Source organism: Oncorhynchus mykiss, chromosome 23, assembly GCF_013265735.2.
Source record: "Oncorhynchus mykiss isolate Arlee chromosome 23, USDA_OmykA_1.1, whole genome shotgun sequence".
NCBI classification, from domain to species: Eukaryota; Metazoa; Chordata; class Actinopteri; order Salmoniformes; family Salmonidae; genus Oncorhynchus; species Oncorhynchus mykiss.
The window spans coordinates 888,045-910,000 of NC_048587.1; the positions used below are offsets into that span (position 1 = coordinate 888,045).

A 21,956-nucleotide genomic window follows, 5' to 3' on the forward strand; every position below is an offset into this window, starting at 1 on the left:
GGGCTCCTAACAATCACAGATTACAAAGTGGAGGAGCAATTCAACGGGTCGGACAAGGCGAATGTGGCAGGGGCTCCTAACAATCACAGATTACAAAGTGGAGGAGCAATTCAACGGTTCGGACACAAGGCGAATGTGGCAGGGGCTCCTAACAATCACAGATTACAAAGTGGAGGAGCAATTCAACGGTTCGGACAAGGCGAATGTGGCAGGGGCTCCTAACAATCACAGATTACAAAGTGGAGGAGCAATTCAACGGGTTGGACAAGGCGAATGTGGCAGGGGCTCCTAACAATCACAGATTACAAAAAGAAAGCCTGCCAAAATCGCGGTCACCAACGGCAACCCTACCAGAGGAGCAAAACACCTTTTCTCAAAACTCGAGCACAATGACCCTGATCTGCCGAGGAGACAGCACAATGACCCTGATCTGCCGAGGAGACAGGACAATGACCCTGATCTGCCGAGGAGACAGCACAATGATTGTGATCTGCTGAGGAGACAGCACAATGACTCTGATCTGCTGAGGAGACAGCACAATGACTCTGATCTGCTGAGGAGACAACACAATGACCCTGATCTGCAGAGGAGACAGCACAATGACCCTGATCTGCTGAGGAGACAACACAATGACCCTGATCTGCAGAGGAGACAGCACAATGACCCTGATCTGCAGAGAAGCGGGCACAATGACCCTGATCTGCTGAGGAGACAACACAATGACCCCGATCTGCAGAGGAGACAGCACAATGACCCTGATCTGCTGAGGAGACAGCACAATGTCCCTGATCTGTAGAGGAGACAACACAATGACCCTGATCTGCAGAGGAAACAGCACAATGATCCTGATCTGCAGAGGAGACAGCACAATGACCCTGATCTGCTGAGGAGACAACACAATGACCCTGATCTGCTGAGGAGACAGCACAATGACCCTGATCTGCAGAGGAGACGGCACAATGACCCTGATCTGCAGAGGAGACAGCACAATGACCCTGATCTGCTGAGGAGACAGCAAAATGACCCTGATCTCCCGAGGAGACAACACAATGACCCTGATCTGCAGAGGACACAGCACAATGACCCTGATCTGCTGAGGAGACAGGACAATGACCCTGATCTGTAGAGGAGACAACACAATGACCCTGATCTGCTGAGGAGACAGGACAATGACCCTGATCTGTAGAGGAGACAACACAATGACCCTGATCTGTAGAGGAGACAACACAATGACCCTGATCTGTAGAGGAGACAACACAATGACCCTGATCTGTAGAGGAGCCAACACAATGACCCTGATCTGCTGAGGAGACAGCACAATGACCCTGATCTGTAGAGGAGACAGCACAATGATCCTGATCTGCAAAGGAGACAGCACAATGACCCTGATCTGCTGAGGAGACAGCACAATGACCCTGATCTGCAGAGGAGACAGCACAATGACCCTGATCTGCAAAGGAGACAGAACAATGACCCTGATCTGCAAAGGAGCCAGCACAATGACACTGATCTGTAGAGGAGACAGCACAATGACCCTGATCTGCCGAGAAGATAGCACAATGACCCTGATCTGCAGAGGAGACAGAACAATGACCCTGATCTGCAGAGGAGAAAGAACAATGACCCTGATCCTGCCGAGGAGACAGCACAATGACCCCTGGAGTGTTGGAGTGTTGGAGTGTTGGAGTTTTGGAGTGTTGGAGTGGTGGAGCGGTGGAGCGTCTGAGTGGTAGAGTGGTGGAGTGTTGGAGTGGTGGAGCGGTGGAGCGTTGGAGCGGTGGAGTGTCTGAGTGTCTGAGTGTCTGAGTGTCTGAGTGTCTGAGTGTCGGAGTGGTGGAGTGGTGGAGTGGTGGAGTGTCTGAGTGTCGGAGTGGTGGAGTGGTGGAGTGGTGGAGTGTTGGAGTGTTGGAGTGGTGGAGTGGTGGAGTGTTGGAGTGGTGGAGTGTTGGAGTGTTGGAGTGGTGGAGTGGTGGAGTGTCTGAGTGTCTGAGTGTCTGATTGTCGGAGTGGTGGAGTGGTGGAGTGGTGGAGTAGTGGAGTGGTGGAGTGGTGGAGTGGTGGAGTAGTGGAGTGGTGGAGTGGTGGAGTGGTGGAGTAGGGGAGTGGTGGAGTGGTGGAGTAGTGGAGTGGTGGAGTAGTGGAGTGGTGGAGTGGTGGAGTGGTGGAGTAGTGGAGTGGTGGAGTGGTGGGGTGGTGGAGTGGTGGAGTGGTGGAGTGGTGGAGTGGTGGAGCGGTAGAGCGGTAGGGCGGTGGGGCGGTGGGGCGGTGGGGCGGTGGGGCGGTGGAGCGGTGGAGCGGTGGAGCGGTGGAGTGGTGGAGTGGTGGAGTGGTGGAGTAGTGGAGTGGTGGAGTAGTGGAGTGGTGGAGTGGTGGAGTGGTGGAGTAGTGGAGTGGTGGAGTGTCGGAGTGTCGGAGTAGTGGAGTGGTGGAGTAGGGGAGTGGTGGAGTGGTGGAGTGGTGGAGTGGTGGAGTAGTGGAGTGGTGGAGTAGTGGAGTGGTGGAGTAGTGGAGTGGTGGAGTAGTGGAGTGGTGGAGCGGTGGAGTAGTGGAGTAGTGGAGTGGTGGAGTGGTGGAGTGGTGGAGTAGTGGAGTGGTGGAGTAGGGGAGTGGTGGAGTGGTGGAGTGGTGGAGTGGTGGAGTGGTGGAGTGGTGGAGCGGTAGAGCGGTAGAGCGGTGGGGCGGTGGGGCGGTGGGGCGGTGGGGCGGTGGAGCGGTGGAGCGGTGGAGCGGTGGAGCGGTGGAGCGGTGGAGCGGTAGAGCGGTAGGGCGGTGGGGCGGTGGGGCGGTGGGGCGGTGGGGCGGTGGAGCGGTGGAGCGGTGGGGCGGTGGGGCGGTGGGGCGGTGGAGCGGTGGAGCGGTGGAGCGGTGGGGCGGTGGGGCGGTGGGGCGGTGGAGCGGTGGAGCGGTGGAGCGGTGGAGCGGTGGAGCGTTGGAGCGGTGGAGCGGTAGAGCGGTAGAGCGGTGGAGCGGTGGAGCGGTGGAGCGGTGGAGCGGTGGAGCGGTGGGGCGGTGGAGCGGTGGAGCGGTGGAGCGGTAGAGCGGTGGAGCGGTGGAGCGGTGGAGCGGTGGAGCGGTGGAGTGTGCCCCTGGCTATCCGTAAATTAGAAGAATGGAAAATGATGCTGTGTGGTTGACATTATAAGGATGTGAAATGATTTATACTTTTACTTTTGATGCTATTTTTAAAACCAAATACTTTTAGACTTTTACTCAAGTTGTATTTTACTGGGTGACTTTTAATTGAGTCATTTTTTACTAAGGGACAGTATTTTTTTAATTTTTACTCAAGTATGACAATTGGAAACTTAAGTATCTTTACTTTGTCATTAAGAACTGCTCTTTACATAACACAGACTGACCAAGTGAATTCAGATGAAAGCTATGATCCCTTATTGGGTGGTGGAAATACTGACACTACACTCTTAGAAGGAAAGAAAATGGTTCCTAGAACCATGGAGTGTATAGCTAGCCATGTGTAGAGGCTAGAGGGTAGCCTCATACCCAACTCTGTCCAAATATGTAGAAATGGTTGAGTAGACTGAGTAGAGGTCATAGGCGAGAGGTCAGGGGTTAGTAGTGGAACAGGAATGTATGTTCTGAGCCAAGACGTTCTCAATGGGAAGCAGATGGTTTATTAACTACTGTAAACCCAAGACTCATGTTCTCAATGGGAAGCAGATGGTTTATTAACTACTGTAAACCCAAGACTCATGTTCTCAATGGGAAGCAGATGGTTTATTAACCACTGTTAACCCAAGACTCATGTTCTCAATGGGAAGCAGATGGTTTATTAACCACTGTAAACCCAAGACTCATGTTCTCAATGGGAAGCAGATGGTTTATTAACTACTGTAAACCCAAGACTCATGTTCTCAATGGGAAGCAGATGGTTTATTAACTACAGTAAACCTCGTCAACAATAATCACACCGGAGAACGAGAACAACAGTGACCGGCTGGTGGAGTAGAGTTTTCTGGCAGGATTAAGAATTACGTGATCCTGTTGTTGGAGGAACCACAAATCCACTCATATATATATATATATATAAACCTTAATATGATGCACAGCCTGTACAAAAAAACAGTTTTCTCCCCAATTTCGTGGTTTCCAATTGGTAGTTACAGTCTTGTCACATCTCTGCAACTCCCGTACGGACTCGGGAGAGGTGAAGGTCGAGAGCCGTGTGTCCTCCGAAACACGACCCAACCAAGCTTCACTGCTTCTTAACACAATGCCAACTTAACCCCGGAAGCACCAATGTGTCAGAGGAGGAAACACCGTGCACCTGGCGACCGTGTCCGGGTGCACTGTGCCCGGCCCGCCACAGGAGTCGCTAGAGCACGATGGGACTTGAACATCCCTGCCGGGCCAAACCCTCCCCTAACCCGGACGACGCTGGGGCCAATTGTGCGCCGCCCCGTGGGTCTCCCGGTCACAACAGAAGCCTGGACTCGAACCCAGAATCTCTAGCGGAACACAGCTGGCACAGCGATGCAGTTACCGTAGACCACTGCGCCACTCGGGAAGCCGCATCTAAACATCTTCTAAATGACTCCGTACTCATTGATTAATTGATGGAAGAACCTTGATCAAAACCTTTTCCAGTCCGTTATCAGCCTGAAAATGTAATCCTGGCATGTTTATGAAAAAAGGTAAAAAATGACATAGTGTTTTGATCAATGCATTGCAGTTAATGTTAAACGATGAGTGTCACAGGGTTTATGCCTAAGTCAATACATTGCATTCAATGGGGACGTGTAGAGAGAAAGGCATCACAGACATGACACCCTCTTCTCTCTCTCTCTCTCTCTCTATCTCTCTCTTCAATCTCTTTCTCCCTCCTTCTCTCCCTCTCCCTTATCCCCCTCCATTCTATCTCCCTCCTTCACCCTTTCCATCTCTCTCTCCCTCCTCCACCTCTCTCTCCTCTTTCCCACCTACACAGAGAGGATATTGACGTATATACAGTGCCTTGCGAAAGTATTCGGCCCCCTTGAACTTTGCGACCTTTTGCCACATTTCAGGCTTCAAACATATTTTTTTGTGAAGAATCAACAACAAGTGGGACACAATCATGAAGTGGAACAACATTTATTGGATATTTCAAACCTTTTTAACAAATCAAAAACTGAAAAATTGGGCGTGCAAAATTATTCAGCCCCCTTAAGTTAATACTTTGTAGCGCCACCTTTTGCTGCGATTACAGCTGTAAGTCGCTTGGGGTATGTCTCTATCAGTTTTGCACATCGAGAGACTGAAATTTTTTCCCATTCCTCCTTGCAAAACAGCTCGAGCTCAGTGAGGTTGGATGGAGAGCATTTGTGAACAGCAGTTTTCAGTTCTTTCCACAGATTCTCGATTGGATTCAGGTCTGGACTTTGACTTGGCCATTCTAACACCTGGATATGTTTATTTTTGAACCATTCCATTGTAGATTTTGCTTTATGTTTTGGATCATTGTCTTGTTGGAAGACAAATCTCCGTCCCAGTCTCAGGTCTTTTGCAGACTCCATCAGGTTTTCTTCCAGAATGGTCCTGTATTTGGCTCCAACCATCTTCCCATCAATTTTAACCATCTTCCCTGTCCCTGCTGAAGAAAAGCAGGCCCAAACCATGATGCTGCCACCACCATGTTTAACAATGCGGATGGTGTGTTCAGCTTTGTTGCTTTTACGCCAAACATAACGTTTTGCATTGTTGCCAAAAAGTACGATTTTGGTTTCATCTGACCAGAGCACCTTCTTCCACATGTTTGGTGTGTCTCCCAGGTGGCTTGTGGCAAACTTTAAACAACACTTTTTATGGATATCTTTAAGAAATGGCTTTCTTCTTGCCACTCTTCCATAAAGGCCAGATTTGTGCAATATACGACTGATTGTTGTCCTATGGACAGAGTCTCCCACCTCAGCTGTAGATCTCTGCAGTTCATCCAGAGTGATCATGGGCCTCTTGGCTGCATCTCTGATCAGTCTTCTTGTATGAGCTGAAAGTTTAGAGGGACGGCCAGGTCTTGGTAGATTTGCAGTGGTCTGATACTCCTTCCATTTCAATATTATCGCTTGCACAGTGCTCCTTGGGATGTTTAAAGCTTGGGAAATCTTTTTTGTATCCAAATTCGGCTTTAAACTTCTTCACAACAGTATCTCGGACCTGCCTGGTGTGTTCCTTGTTCTTCATGATGCTCTCTGCGCTTTTAACGGACCTCTGAGACTATCACAGTGCAGGTGCATTTATACGGAGACTTGATTACACACAGGTGGATTGTATTTATCATCATTAGTCATTTAGGTCAACATTGGATCATTCAGAGATCCTCACTGAACTTCTGGAGAGAGTTTGCTGCACTGAAAGTAAAGGGGCTGAATAATTTTGCACGCCCAATTTTTCAGTTTTTGATTTGTTAAAAAAGTTTGAAATATCCAATAAATGTCGTTCCACTTCATGATTGTGTCCCACTTGTTGTTGATTCTTCACAAAAAAATACAGTTTTATATCTTTATGTTTGAAGCCTGAAATGTGGCAAAAGGTCGCAAAGTTCAAGGGGGCCGAATACTTTCGCAAGGCACTGTATGGACTAGGGTTGAGCTGAGAGAGGACAGGAAGCTAGGGTTAGTTACTGTCAGGACTAGGGTTAGTTACTGTCAGGATTAGGGTTAGTTACTGTCAGGACTAGGGTTAGTTACTGTCAGGACTAGGATTAGTTACTTTCAGGACTAGGGTTAGTTACTGTCAGGACTAGGTTTAGTTACTGTCAGGACTAGGGTTAGTTACTGTCAGGACTAGGGTTAGTTACTGTCAGGACTAGGGTTAGTTACTGTCAGGACTAGGGTTAGTTACTGTCAGGACTAGGGTTAGTTACTGTCAGGACTAGGGTTAGTTACTGTCAGGACTAGTGTTAGTTACTGTCAGGACTAGGTTTAGTTACTGTCAGGACTAGCGTTAGTTACTGTCAGGACTAGCGTTGGTTACTGTCAGGACTAGGGTTGAGATGGGAGCGGACATGAAGTCAGGGTTAGAGTTTGCTTGAAATCAACTCTAGTCCTGTCTGTCTGTCTGTCTGTCTGTCTGTCTGTCTGTCTGTCTGCCTGCCTGTCTGTCTGCCTGTCTGCCTGTCTGTCTGCCTGTCTGTCTGTCTGTCTGTCTGTCTGTCTGTCTAACTGCCTGGCTGCCTGTCAGATATACTGACAGACCGGCACAGAAGACAGACAGACAGACGTGCTAATCAGGGGTTTTACAGTGTGATGGCCCGTGACATTGGCTCACATTAATCTTCTCGTCAAAGCTGGAGATGACGTCGATGAATACTTCGACTCAGTGCCCCCGATTAATAAAAATAAATGCATAGATGAGGTGATACCGATAGTGTCTTTCCAAACGTTCCCGAATCAAATAGCAGCCTTGTAGGAAAATAGACAGAGAGAGACGCTGCTTATAACCTGGGAGGTTATAATATGGTTAAACAGTGCAAATACGACCTGCGCAGATCCATCAAGATGGCCAAAACACAAGTATAGGGAGGAGCAATTCAACGGTTCGGACAAGGCGAATGTGGCAGGGGCTCCTAACAATCACAGATTACAAAGTGGAGGAGCAATTCAACGGTTCGGACACAAGGCGAATGTGGCAGGGGCTCCTAACAATCACAGATTACAAAGTGGAGGAGCAATTCAACGGTTCGGACACAAGGCGAATGTGGCAGGGGCTCCTAACAATCACAGATTACAAAGTGGAGGAGCAATTCAACGGTTCGGACACAAGGCGAATGTGGCAGGGGCTCCTAACAATCACAGATTACAAAGTGGAGGAGCAATTCAACGGGTCGGACAAGGCGAATGTGGCAGGGGCTCCTAACAATCACAGATTACAAAGTGGAGGAGCAATTCAACGGTTCGGACACAAGGCGAATGTGGCAGGGGCTCCTAACAATCACAGATTACAAAGTGGAGGAGCAATTCAACGGTTCGGACACAAGGCGAATGTGGCAGGGGCTCCTAACAATCACAGATTACAAAGTGGAGGAGCAATTCAACGGGTCGGACAAGGCGAATGTGGCAGGGGCTCCTAACAATCACAGATTACAAAGTGGAGGAGCAATTCAACGGTTCGGACACAAGGCGAATGTGGCAGGGGCTCCTAACAATCACAGATTACAAAGTGGAGGAGCAATTCAACGGTTCGGACAAGGCGAATGTGGCAGGGGCTCCTAACAATCACAGATTACAAAGTGGAGGAGCAATTCAACGGGTTGGACAAGGCGAATGTGGCAGGGGCTCCTAACAATCACAGATTACAAAAAGAAAGCCTGCCAAAATCGCGGTCACCAACGGCAACCCTACCAGAGGAGCAAAACACCTTTTCTCAAAACTCGAGCACAATGACCCTGATCTGCCGAGGAGACAGCACAATGACCCTGATCTGCCGAGGAGACAGGACAATGACCCTGATCTGCCGAGGAGACAGCACAATGATTGTGATCTGCTGAGGAGACAGCACAATGACTCTGATCTGCTGAGGAGACAGCACAATGACTCTGATCTGCTGAGGAGACAACACAATGACCCTGATCTGCAGAGGAGACAGCACAATGACCCTGATCTGCTGAGGAGACAACACAATGACCCTGATCTGCAGAGGAGACAGCACAATGACCCTGATCTGCAGAGAAGCGGGCACAATGACCCTGATCTGCTGAGGAGACAACACAATGACCCCGATCTGCAGAGGAGACAGCACAATGACCCTGATCTGCTGAGGAGACAGCACAATGTCCCTGATCTGTAGAGGAGACAACACAATGACCCTGATCTGCAGAGGAAACAGCACAATGATCCTGATCTGCAGAGGAGACAGCACAATGACCCTGATCTGCTGAGGAGACAACACAATGACCCTGATCTGCTGAGGAGACAGCACAATGACCCTGATCTGCAGAGGAGACGGCACAATGACCCTGATCTGCAGAGGAGACAGCACAATGACCCTGATCTGCTGAGGAGACAGCAAAATGACCCTGATCTCCCGAGGAGACAACACAATGACCCTGATCTGCAGAGGACACAGCACAATGACCCTGATCTGCTGAGGAGACAGGACAATGACCCTGATCTGTAGAGGAGACAACACAATGACCCTGATCTGCTGAGGAGACAGGACAATGACCCTGATCTGTAGAGGAGACAACACAATGACCCTGATCTGTAGAGGAGACAACACAATGACCCTGATCTGTAGAGGAGACAACACAATGACCCTGATCTGTAGAGGAGCCAACACAATGACCCTGATCTGCTGAGGAGACAGCACAATGACCCTGATCTGTAGAGGAGACAGCACAATGATCCTGATCTGCAAAGGAGACAGCACAATGACCCTGATCTGCTGAGGAGACAGCACAATGACCCTGATCTGCAGAGGAGACAGCACAATGACCCTGATCTGCAAAGGAGACAGAACAATGACCCTGATCTGCAAAGGAGCCAGCACAATGACACTGATCTGTAGAGGAGACAGCACAATGACCCTGATCTGCCGAGAAGATAGCACAATGACCCTGATCTGCAGAGGAGACAGAACAATGACCCTGATCTGCAGAGGAGAAAGAACAATGACCCTGATCCTGCCGAGGAGACAGCACAATGACCCCGACCTGCCGAGGAGACAGCACAATGACCCTGATCTGCAGAGGAGACTGCACAATGACCCTGATCTGTAGAGGAGCGGGCACAATGACCCTGACCTGCCAAGGAGACAGCACAATGACCCTGAACTGCAGAGGAGACAGCATAATGACCCTGATCTGCAAAGAAGACAGCACAATGACACTGATCTGTAGAGGAGACAGCACAGTGACCCTGATCTGCCGAGAAGACAGCACAATGACCCTGATCTGCAGAGGAGACAGGACAATGACCCTGATCTGTAGAGGAGACAGCACAATGACCCTGATCTGCAGAGGAGACAGCACAATGACCCTGATCTTCTGAGGAGACAACACAATGACCCTGATCTGCAAAGGAGACAGAACAATGACCCTGATCTGCAAAGGAGCCAGCACAATGACACTGATCTGTAGAGGAGACAGCACAATGACCCTGATCTGCCGAGAAGATAGCACAATGACCCTGATCTGCAGAGGAGACAGAACAATGACCCTGATCTGCAGAGGAGAAAGAACAATGACCCTGATCCTGCCGAGGAGACAGCACAATGACCCCGACCTGCCGAGGAGACAGCACAATGACCCTGATCTGCAGAGGAGACAGCACAATGACCCTGATCTGCAGAGGAGCGGGCACAATGACCCTGACCTGCCAAGGAGACAGCACAATGACCCTGAACTGCAAAGGAGACAGCATAATGACCCTGATCTGCAAAGAAGACAGCACAATGACACTGATCTATAGAGGAGACAGCACAGTGACCCTGATCTGCCGAGAAGACAGCACAATGACCCTGATCTGCAGAGGAGACAGGACAATGACCCTGATCTGTAGAGGAGACAGCACAATGACCCTGATCTGCAGAGGAGACAGCACAATGACCCTGATCTGCTGAGGAGACAACACAATGACCCTGATCTGATGAGGAGACAGCACAATGACCCTGATCTGCAAAGGAGACAGCACAATGACACTGATCTGTAGAGGAGACAGCACAATGACCCTGATCTGCCGAGAAGACAGCTCAATGACCCTGATGTGCAGAGGAGACAGGACAATGACCCTGATCTGTAGAGGAGACAGCACAATGACCCTGATCTGCAGAGGAGACAGCACAATGACCCTGATCTGCTGAGGAGACAACACAATGACCCTGATCTGCTGAGGAGACAGCACAATGACCCTGATCTGCAGAGGAGACAGCACAATGACCCTGATCTGCAGAGGAGACAGAACAATGACCCTGATCCTGCCGAGGAGACAGCACAATGACCCTGATCTGTAGAGGAGACAACACAATGACCCTGATCTGTAGAGGAGCCAACAGAATGACCCTGATCTGCTGAGGAGACAGCACAATGACCCTGATCTGCTGAGGAGACAGCACAATGACACTGATCTGTAGAGGAGACAGCACAATGACCCTGATCTGCCGAGGAGACAACACAATGACCCTGATCTGCTGAGGAGACAGCACAATGATCCTGATCTGCAGAGGAGACAGCACAATGACCCTGATCTGCTGAGGAGACAGCACAATGACCCTGATCTGCAGAGGAGACAGCACAATGACCCTGATCTGCAAAGGAGACAGCACAATGACCCTGATCTGCAAAGGAGCCAGCACAATGACACTGATCTGTAGAGGAGACAGCACAATGACCCTGATCTGCCGAGAAGATAGCACAATGACCCTGATCTGCAGAGGAGACAGAACAATGACCCTGATCTGCAGAGGAGAAAGAACAATGACCCTGATCCTGCCGAGGAGACAGCACAATGACCCCGACCTGCCGAGGAGACAGCACAATGACCCTGATCTGCAAAGGAGACAGCACAATGACCCTGATCTGCAAAGGAGCCAGCACAATGACACTGATCTGTAGAGGAGACAGCACAATGACCCTGATCTGCCGAGAAGATAGCACAATGACCCTGATCTGCAGAGGAGACAGAACAATGACCCTTATCTGCAGAGGAGAAAGAACAATGACCCTGATCCTGCCGAGGAGACAGCACAATGACCCCGACCTGCCGAGGAGACAGCACAATGACCCTGATCTGCAGAGGAGCGGGCACAATGACCCTGACCTGCCAAGGAGACAGCACAATGACCCTGAACTGCAGAGGAGACAGCATAATGACCCTGATCTGCAAAGAAGACAGCACAATGACACTGATCTGTAGAGGAGACAGCACAGTGACCCTGATCTGCCGAGAAGACAGCACAATGACCCTGATCTATAGAGGAGACAGGACAATGACCCTGATCTGTAGAGGAGACAGCACAATGACCCTGATCTGCAGAGGAGACAGCACAATGACCCTGATCTGCCGAGAAGATAGCACAATGACCCTGATCTGCAGAGGAGACAGAACAATGACCCTGATCTGCAGAGGAGAAAGAACAATGACCCTGATCCTGCCGAGGAGACAGCACAATGACCCCGACCTGCCGAGGAGACAGCACAATGACCCTGATCTGCAGAGGAGACTGCACAATGACCCTGATCTGTAGAGGAGCGGGCACAATGACCCTGACCTGCCAAGGAGACAGCACAATGACCCTGAACTGCAGAGGAGACAGCATAATGACCCTGATCTGCAAAGAAGACAGCACAATGACACTGATCTGTAGAGGAGACAGCACAGTGACCCTGATCTGCCGAGAAGACAGCACAATGACCCTGATCTGCAGAGGAGACAGGACAATGACCCTGATCTGTAGAGGAGACAGCACAATGACCCTGATCTGCAGAGGAGACAGCACAATGACCCTGATCTTCTGAGGAGACAACACAATGACCCTGATCTGCAAAGGAGACAGCACAATGACCCTGATCTGCAAAGGAGCCAGCACAATGACACTGATCTGTAGAGGAGACAGCACAATGACCCTGATCTGCCGAGAAGATAGCACAATGACCCTGATCTGCAGAGGAGACAGAACAATGACCCTGATCTGCAGAGGAGAAAGAACAATGACCCTGATCCTGCCGAGGAGACAGCACAATGACCCCGACCTGCCGAGGAGACAGCACAATGACCCTGATCTGCAGAGGAGACAGCACAATGACCCTGATCTGCAGAGGAGCGGGCACAATGACCCTGACCTGCCAAGGAGACAGCACAATGACCCTGAACTGCAAAGGAGACAGCATAATGACCCTGATCTGCAAAGAAGACAGCACAATGACACTGATCTATAGAGGAGACAGCACAGTGACCCTGATCTGCCGAGAAGACAGCACAATGACCCTGATCTGCAGAGGAGACAGGACAATGACCCTGATCTGTAGAGGAGACAGCACAATGACCCTGATCTGCAGAGGAGACAGCACAATGACCCTGATCTGCTGAGGAGACAACACAATGACCCTGATCTGATGAGGAGACAGCACAATGACCCTGATCTGCAAAGGAGACAGCACAATGACACTGATCTGTAGAGGAGACAGCACAATGACCCTGATCTGCCGAGAAGACAGCTCAATGACCCTGATGTGCAGAGGAGACAGGACAATGACCCTGATCTGTAGAGGAGACAGCACAATGACCCTGATCTGCAGAGGAGACAGCACAATGACCCTGATCTGCTGAGGAGACAACACAATGACCCTGATCTGCTGAGGAGACAGCACAATGGCCCTGATCTGCAGAGGAGACAGCACAATGACCCTGATCTGCAGAGGAGACAGAACAATGACCCTGATCCTGCCGAGGAGACAGCACAATGACCCTGATCTGTAGAGGAGACAACACAATGACCCTGATCTGTAGAGGAGCCAACAGAATGACCCTGATCTGCTGAGGAGACAGCACAATGACCCTGATCTGCTGAGGAGACAGCACAATGACACTGATCTGTAGAGGAGACAGCACAATGACCCTGATCTGCCGAGGAGACAACACAATGACCCTGATCTGCTGAGGAGACAGCACAATGATCCTGATCTGCAGAGGAGACAGCACAATGACCCTGATCTGCTGAGGAGACAGCACAATGACCCTGATCTGCAGAGGAGACAGCACAATGACCCTGATCTGCAAAGGAGACAGCACAATGACCCTGATCTGCAAAGGAGCCAGCACAATGACACTGATCTGTAGAGGAGACAGCACAATGACCCTGATCTGCCGAGAAGATAGCACAATGACCCTGATCTGCAGAGGAGACAGAACAATGACCCTGATCTGCAGAGGAGAAAGAACAATGACCCTGATCCTGCCGAGGAGACAGCACAATGACCCCGACCTGCCGAGGAGACAGCACAATGACCCTGATCTGCAAAGGAGACAGCACAATGACCCTGATCTGCAAAGGAGCCAGCACAATGACACTGATCTGTAGAGGAGACAGCACAATGACCCTGATCTGCCGAGAAGATAGCACAATGACCCTGATCTGCAGAGGAGACAGAACAATGACCCTTATCTGCAGAGGAGAAAGAACAATGACCCTGATCCTGCCGAGGAGACAGCACAATGACCCCGACCTGCCGAGGAGACAGCACAATGACCCTGATCTGCAGAGGAGCGGGCACAATGACCCTGACCTGCCAAGGAGACAGCACAATGACCCTGAACTGCAGAGGAGACAGCATAATGACCCTGATCTGCAAAGAAGACAGCACAATAACACTGATCTGTAGAGGAGACAGCACAGTGACCCTGATCTGCCGAGAAGACAGCACAATGACCCTGATCTGCAGAGGAGACAGGACAATGACCCTGATCTGTAGAGGAGACAGCACAATGACCCTGATCTGCAGAGGAGACAGCACAATGACCCTGATCTGCAAAGGAGCCAGCACAATGACACTGATCTGTAGAGGAGACAGCACAATGACCCTGATCTGCCGAGAAGATAGCACAATGACCCTGATCTGCAGAGGAGACAGAACAATGACCCTGATCTGCAGAGGAGAAAGAACAATGACCCTGATCCTGCCGAGGAGACAGCACAATGACCCCGACCTGCCGAGGAGACAGCACAATGACCCTGATCTGCAGAGGAGACAGCACAATGACCCTGATCTGCAGAGGAGCGGGCACAATGACCCTGACCTGCCAAGGAGACAGCACAATGACCCTGAACTGCAAAGGAGACAGCATAATGACCCTGATCTGCAAAGAAGACAGCACAATGACACTGATCTATAGAGGAGACAGCACAGTGACCCTGATCTGCCGAGAAGACAGCACAATGACCCTGATCTGCAGAGGAGACAGGACAATGACCCTGATCTGTAGAGGAGAAAGAACAATGACCCTGATCTGCTGAGGAGACAGCACAATGACCCTGATCTGCTGAGGAGACAACACAATGACCCTGATCTGATGAGGAGACAGCACAATGACCCTGATCTGCAAAGGAGACAGCACAATGACACTGATCTGTAGAGGAGACAGCACAATGACCCTGATCTGCCGAGAAGACAGCTCAATGACCCTGATGTGCAGAGGAGACAGGACAATGACCCTGATCTGTAGAGGAGACAGCACAATGACCCTGATCTGCAGAGGAGACAGCACAATGACCCTGATCTGCTGAGGAGACAACACAATGACCCTGATCTGCTGAGGAGACAGCACAATGACCCTGATCTGCAGAGGAGACAGCACAATGACCCTGATCTGCAGAGGAGACAGAACAATGACCCTGATCCTGCCGAGGAGACAGCACAATGACCCTGATCTGTAGAGGAGACAACACAATGACCCTGATCTGTAGAGGAGCCAACACAATGACCCTGATCTGCTGAGGAGACAGCACAATGACCCTGATCTGCTGAGGAGACAGCACAATGACACTGATCTGTAGAGGAGACAGCACAATGACCCTGATCTGCCGAGGAGACAACACAATGACCCTGATCTGCTGAGGAGACAGCACAATGATCCTGATCTGCAGAGGAGACAGCACAATGACCCTGATCTGCTGAGGAGACAGCACAATGACCCTGATCTGCAGAGGAGACAGCACAATGACCCTGATCTGCAAAGGAGACAGCACAATGACCCTGATCTGCAAAGGAGCCAGCACAATGACACTGATCTGTAGAGGAGACAGCACAATGACCCTGATCTGCCGAGAAGATAGCACAATGACCCTGATCTGCAGAGGAGACAGAACAATGACCCTGATCTGCAGAGGAGAAAGAACAATGACCCTGATCCTGCCGAGGAGACAGCACAATGACCCCGACCTGCCGAGGAGACAGCACAATGACCCTGATCTGCAAAGGAGACAGCACAATGACCCTGATCTGCAAAGGAGCCAGCACAATGACACTGATCTGTAGAGGAGACAGCACAATGACCCTGATCTGCCGAGAAGATAGCACAATGACCCTGATCTGCAGAGGAGACAGAACAATGACCCTGATCTGCAGAGGAGAAAGAACAATGACCCTGATCCTGCCGAGGAGACAGCACAATGACCCCGACCTGCCGAGGAGACAGCACAATGACCCTGATCTGCAGAGGAGACAGCACAATGACCCTGATCTGCAGAGGAGCGGGCACAATGACCCTGACCTGCCAAGGAGACAGCACAATGACCCTGAACTGCAAAGGAGACAGCATAATGACCCTGATCTGCAAAGAAGACAGCACAATGACACTGATCTGTAGAGGAGACAGCACAGTGACCCTGATCTGCCGAGAAGACAGCACAATGACCCTGATCTGCAGAGGAGACAGGACAATGACCCTGATCTGTAGAGGAGACAGCACAATGACCCTGATCTGCAGAGGAGACAGCACAATGACCCTGATCTGCTGAGGAGACAACACAATGACCCTGATCTGATGAGGAGACAGCACAATGACCCTGATCTGCAAAGGAGCCAGCACAATGACACTGATCTGTAGAGGAGACAGCACAATGACCCTGATCTGCCGAGAAGACAGCTCAATGACCCTGATGTGCAGAGGAGACAGGACAATGACCCTGATCTACCGAGAAGATAGCACAATGACCCTGATCTGCAGAGGAGAAAGAACAATGACCCTGATCCTGCCGAGAAGACAGCACAATGACCCCGACCTGCCGAGGAGACAACACAATGACCCTGATCTGCTGAGAAGACAGCACAATGACCCTGATCTGCAAAGGAGCCAGCACAATGACACTGATCTGTAGAGGAGACAGCACAATGACCCTGATCTGCAGAGGAGACAGCACAATGACCCTGATCTGCAGAGGAGACAGAACAATGACCCTGATCCTGCCGAGGAGACAGCACAATGACCCTGATCTGCAGAGAAGCGGGCACAATGACCCTGACCTGCCAAGGAGACAGCACAATGACCCTGATCTGTAGAGGAGACAGCACAATGACCCTGATCTGCTGAGGAGACAGCACAATGACCCTGATCTGCCGAGGAGACAACACAATGACCCTGATCTGCAGAGGAGACAGCACAATGACCCTGATCTGCAGAGGAGACAGCACAATGACCCTGATCTGCAGAGGAGACAACAAAAAGACCCTGATCTGTATAGGAGACAACACAATGACCCTGATCTGCTGAGGAGACAGCACAATGACCCTGATCTGCTGAGGAGACAGCACAATGACCCTGATCTGTAGAGGAGACAGGACAATGACCATGATCTGTAGAGGAGACAACACAATGACCCTGATCTGCTGAGGAGACAACACAGTGACCCTGATCTGCAGAGGCGACAGCACAATGACCCCGACCTGCCGAGGAGACAGTACAATGACCCTGATCTGCAAATGAGCCAGCACAATGACCCTGATCTGCAGAGGAGCCAACAAAATGACCCTGATCTGTATAGGAGACAACACAATGACCCTGATCTGCTGAGGAGACAGCACAATGACCCTGATCTGCTGAGGAGACAGCACAATGACCCTGATCTGTAGAGGAGACAGGACAATGACCCTGATCTGCCGAGGAGACAACACAATGACCCTGATCTGCTGAGGAGACAGCACAATGACCCTGATCTGCAGAGGAGACAACACAATGACCCTGATCTGCTGAGGAGACAACACAATGACCCTGATCTGCTGAGGAGACAGCACAATGACCCTGATCTGCTGAGGAGAGCCACTGATGACCCCGACCTGCTGAGGAGACAGCACAATAACCCCGACCTGCTAAGGAGAGCCAACGATGACCCCGACCTACTGAGGAGAGCCACTGATGACCCCGACCTGCTGAGGAGACAGCACAATAACCCCGACCTGCTAAGGAGAGCCACTGATGACCCCGACCTGCTGAGGAGAGCCACCGATGACCCCGACCTGCAGAGGAGAGCCACCGATGACCCCGACCTGCAGAGGAGAGCCACCGATGACCCCGACCTGCAGAGGAGAGCCACCAATGACCCCGACCTGCTGAGGAGAGCCACCGATGACCCCGACCTGCAGAGGAGAGCCACCGATGACCCCGACCTGCAGAGGAGAGCCAGAAGTCTAGATGATGGATGGATTAGAGGAGAAGTCTAGATGATGGATAGATTAGAGGAGAAGTCTAGATGATGGATGGATTAGAGGAACTGTCTAGATGATGGATGGATTAGAGGAGAAGTCTAGATGATGGATAGATTAGAGGAAAAGTCTAGATGATGGATAGATTAGAGGAACTGTCTAGATGATGGATAGATTAGAGGAGAAGTCTAGATGATGGATGGATTAGAGGAGAGGTCTAGATGATGGATGGATTATAGGAGAAGTCTAGATGATGGATAGATTAGAGGAGAAGTCTAGATGATGGATACATTAGAGGAGAAGTCTAGATGATGGATAGATTAGAGAAGTCTAGATGATGGATGGATTAGAGGAGAAGTCTAGATGATGGATAGATTAGAGAAGTCTAGATGATGGATAGATTAGAGAAGTCTAGATGATGGATGGATTAGAGGAGAAGTCTAGATGATGGATGGATTAGAGGAGAAGTCTAGATGATGGATAGATTAGAGGAGAAGTCTAGATGATGGATGGATTAGAGGAGAAGTCTAGATGATGGATAGATTAGAGAAGTCTAGATGATGGATGGATTAGAGGAGAAGTCTAGATGATGGATAGATTAGAGGAGAAGTCTAGATGATGGATGGATTAGAGGAGAAGTCTAGATGATGGATAGATTAGAGAAGTCTAGATGATGGATGGATTAGAGGAACTGTCTAGATGATGGATAGATTAGAGGAGAAGTCTAGATGATGGATGGATTAGAGGAGAAGTCTAGATGATGGATGGATTAGAGGAGAGGTCTAGATGATGGATGGATTAGAGGAGCTGTCTTCGTACATGGAGGAGGTTTAATATCCTGACCTAGTGAGATATACATGGAGGAGGTTTAATATCCTGACCTAGTGAGATATACATGGAGGAGGTTTAATACCCTGACCTAGTGAGATATACATGGAGGAGGTTTAATATCCTGACCTAGTGAGATATACATGGAGGTTTAATATCCTGACCTAGTGAGATATACATGGAGGTTTAATATCCTGACCTAGTGAGATATACATGGAGGAGGTTTAATATCCTGACCTAGTGAGATATACATGGAGGAGGTTTAATACCCTGACCTAGTGAGATATACATGGAGGAGGTTTAATATCCTGACCTAGTGAGATATACATGGAGTAGGTTTAATATCCTGACCTAGTGAGATATACATGGAGGAGGTTTAATATCCTGACCTAGTGAGATATACATGGATGTTTAATATCCTGACCTAGTGAGATATACATGGAGGTTTAATATCCTGACCTAGTGAGATATACATGGAGGAGGTTTAATATCCTGACCTAGTGAGATATACATGGAGTAGGTTTAATATCCTGACCTAGTGAGATATACATGGATGTTTAATATCCTGACCTAGTGAGATATACATGGAGGTTTAATATCCTGACCTAGTGAGATATACATGGAGGTTTAATATCCTGACCTAGTGAGATATACATGGAGGAGGTTTAATATCCTGACCTAGTGAGATATACATGGAGGTTTAATATCCTGACCTAGTGAGATATACATGGAGGTTTAATATCCTGACCTAGTGAGATATACATGGAGGTTTAATATCCTGACCTAGTGAGATATACATGGAGGAGGTTTAATATCCTGACCTAGTGAGATATACATGGAGGTTTAATATCCTGACCTAGTGAGATATACATGGAGGTTTAATATCCTGACCTAATGAGATATACATGGAGGAGGTTTAATATCCTGACCTAGTGAGATATACATGGATGTTTAATATCCTGACCTAGTGAGATATACATGGAGGTTTAATATCCTGACCTAGTGAGATATACATGGAGGTTTAATATCCTGACCTAATGAGATATACATGGAGGAGGTTTAATATCCTGACCTAGTGAGATATACATGGATGTTTAATATCCTGACCTAGTGAGATATACATGGAGGTTTAATATCCTGACCTAGTGAGATATACATGGAGGTTTAATATCCTGACCTAGTGAGATATACATGGAGGAGGTTTAATATCCTGACCTAGTGAGATATACATGGAGGAGGTTTAATATCCTGACCTAGTGAGATATACATGGAGGTTTAATATCCTGACCTAATGAGATATACATGGAGGAGGTTTAATATCCTGACCTAGTGAGATATACATGGATGTTTAATATCCTGACCTAGTGAGATATACATGGAGGAGGTTTAATATCCTGACCTAGTGAGATATACATGGATGTTTAATATCCTGACCTAGTGAGATATACATGGAGGTTTAATATCCTGACCTAGTGAGATATACATGGAGGTTTAATATCCTGACCTAATGAGATATACATGGAGGAGGTTTAATATCCTGACCTAGTGAGATATACATGGATGTTTAATATCCTGACCTAGTGAGATATACATGGAGGTTTAATATCCTGACCTAGTGAGATATACATGGAGGTTTAATATCCTGACCTAGTGAGATATACATGGAGGAGGTTTAATATCCTGACCTAGTGAGATATACATGGAGGAGGTTTAATATCCTGACCTAGTGAGATATATACATGGAGGTTTAATATCCTGACCTAGTGAGATATACATGGAGGAGGTTTAATATCCTGACCTAGTGAGATATACATAGAGGAGGTTTAATATCCTGACCTAGTGAGATATACATGGAGGAGGTTTAATATCCTGACCTAGTGAGATATACATGGAGGAGGTTTAATATCCTGACCTAGTGAGATATACATGGAGGAGGTTTAATATCCTGACCTAGTGAGATATACATGGAGGAGGTTTAATATCCTGACCTAGTGAGATATACATGGAGGAGGTTTAATATCCTGACCTAGTGAGATATACATGGAGGAGGTTTAATATCCTGACCTAGTGAGATATACATGGAGGAGGTTTAATATCCTGACCTAGTGAGATATACATGGAGGTTTAATATCCTGAGATATTGGGAATTTAATCAAATCCATTAAATTGTTTTTAACTAGGATAATTCATAACTGACTTTTTCCAACCTAACACAGGTACAGCAGATCTCCTTATTGTACGAGACACTTTTAAATGTTCCAATAGAGGCCATGCAATTCAATACTCATCTCTAAAACAAAAGCAATGTAAGTCAAAATAGTCCATATTAACAAATGGAATAGAAGAACTAACAGCACAGATAGACAGCAAGAAAAACTGTACCATAGAGGTTCAGAATGAGTTAGAGGGAAAACAAAAATAAATTGGAGGAACTTATTCAAGAAAGATTAAGTGTAATATATTATAAATTAAAGCGAGCTGAATGGAATATGGGGGAAATTGCAACCATTTATTTGCTCAAATCTTCAACATAGAAATGTACTAAAACGTGTTACAAATGACAGATTGACCCGTGATTCATCAAACGATGTTTTAAAAGAGGAAGCAAAGTCCTTTAAGCATTTGTTTTCGTTTCAGTCTCCTCCATCTCCACTAACCAAAGTTAATTGTATAGATTTTCTCCCCCTATTAATAATGTAAAATTATCATCTGTACAGAAAGACTCAAGTGAAGACCCAGTTACGGAGGAGGAACTGCTTGATGCGATTAAAGCCTTTAAGTCTGGGAAAACTCCAGGGCTGGATGGCAAGGCCAGGGAAAACTCCAGGGCTGGATGTCATACCAGTGGAAGTATACCAGTGGAGGTATACCAAACTCCAGGGCTGGATGTCATACCAGTGGAGGTATACCAAACTCCAGGGCTGGATGGCATACCAGTGGAGGTGTACCAAACTCCAGGGCTGGATGACATACCAGTGGAGGTATACCAAACTCTGGGGCT

At 48.7% G+C, this 21,956-nt stretch overlaps 1 protein-coding gene across 1 annotated transcript in view; it reads right to left on the reverse strand.

Annotated features, from left to right (window-relative positions):
* The window catches only part of LOC118943914 (extensin-1-like), a 48,142-nt gene extending 43,609 nt beyond the window's left edge, over nt 1–4,533 (reverse strand). The window contains exons 1-2 of the mRNA XM_036960832.1: nt 4,502–4,533; nt 2,657–3,122 (exon numbers count right to left, since the gene is read on the reverse strand). Coding sequence (XP_036816727.1) covers nt 2,657–3,122; nt 4,502–4,533 — 498 coding nt within the window. The remainder of the gene's footprint in view (nt 1–2,656; nt 3,123–4,501) is intronic.
* Nucleotides 4,534–21,956: the final 17,423 nt, after the last annotated feature.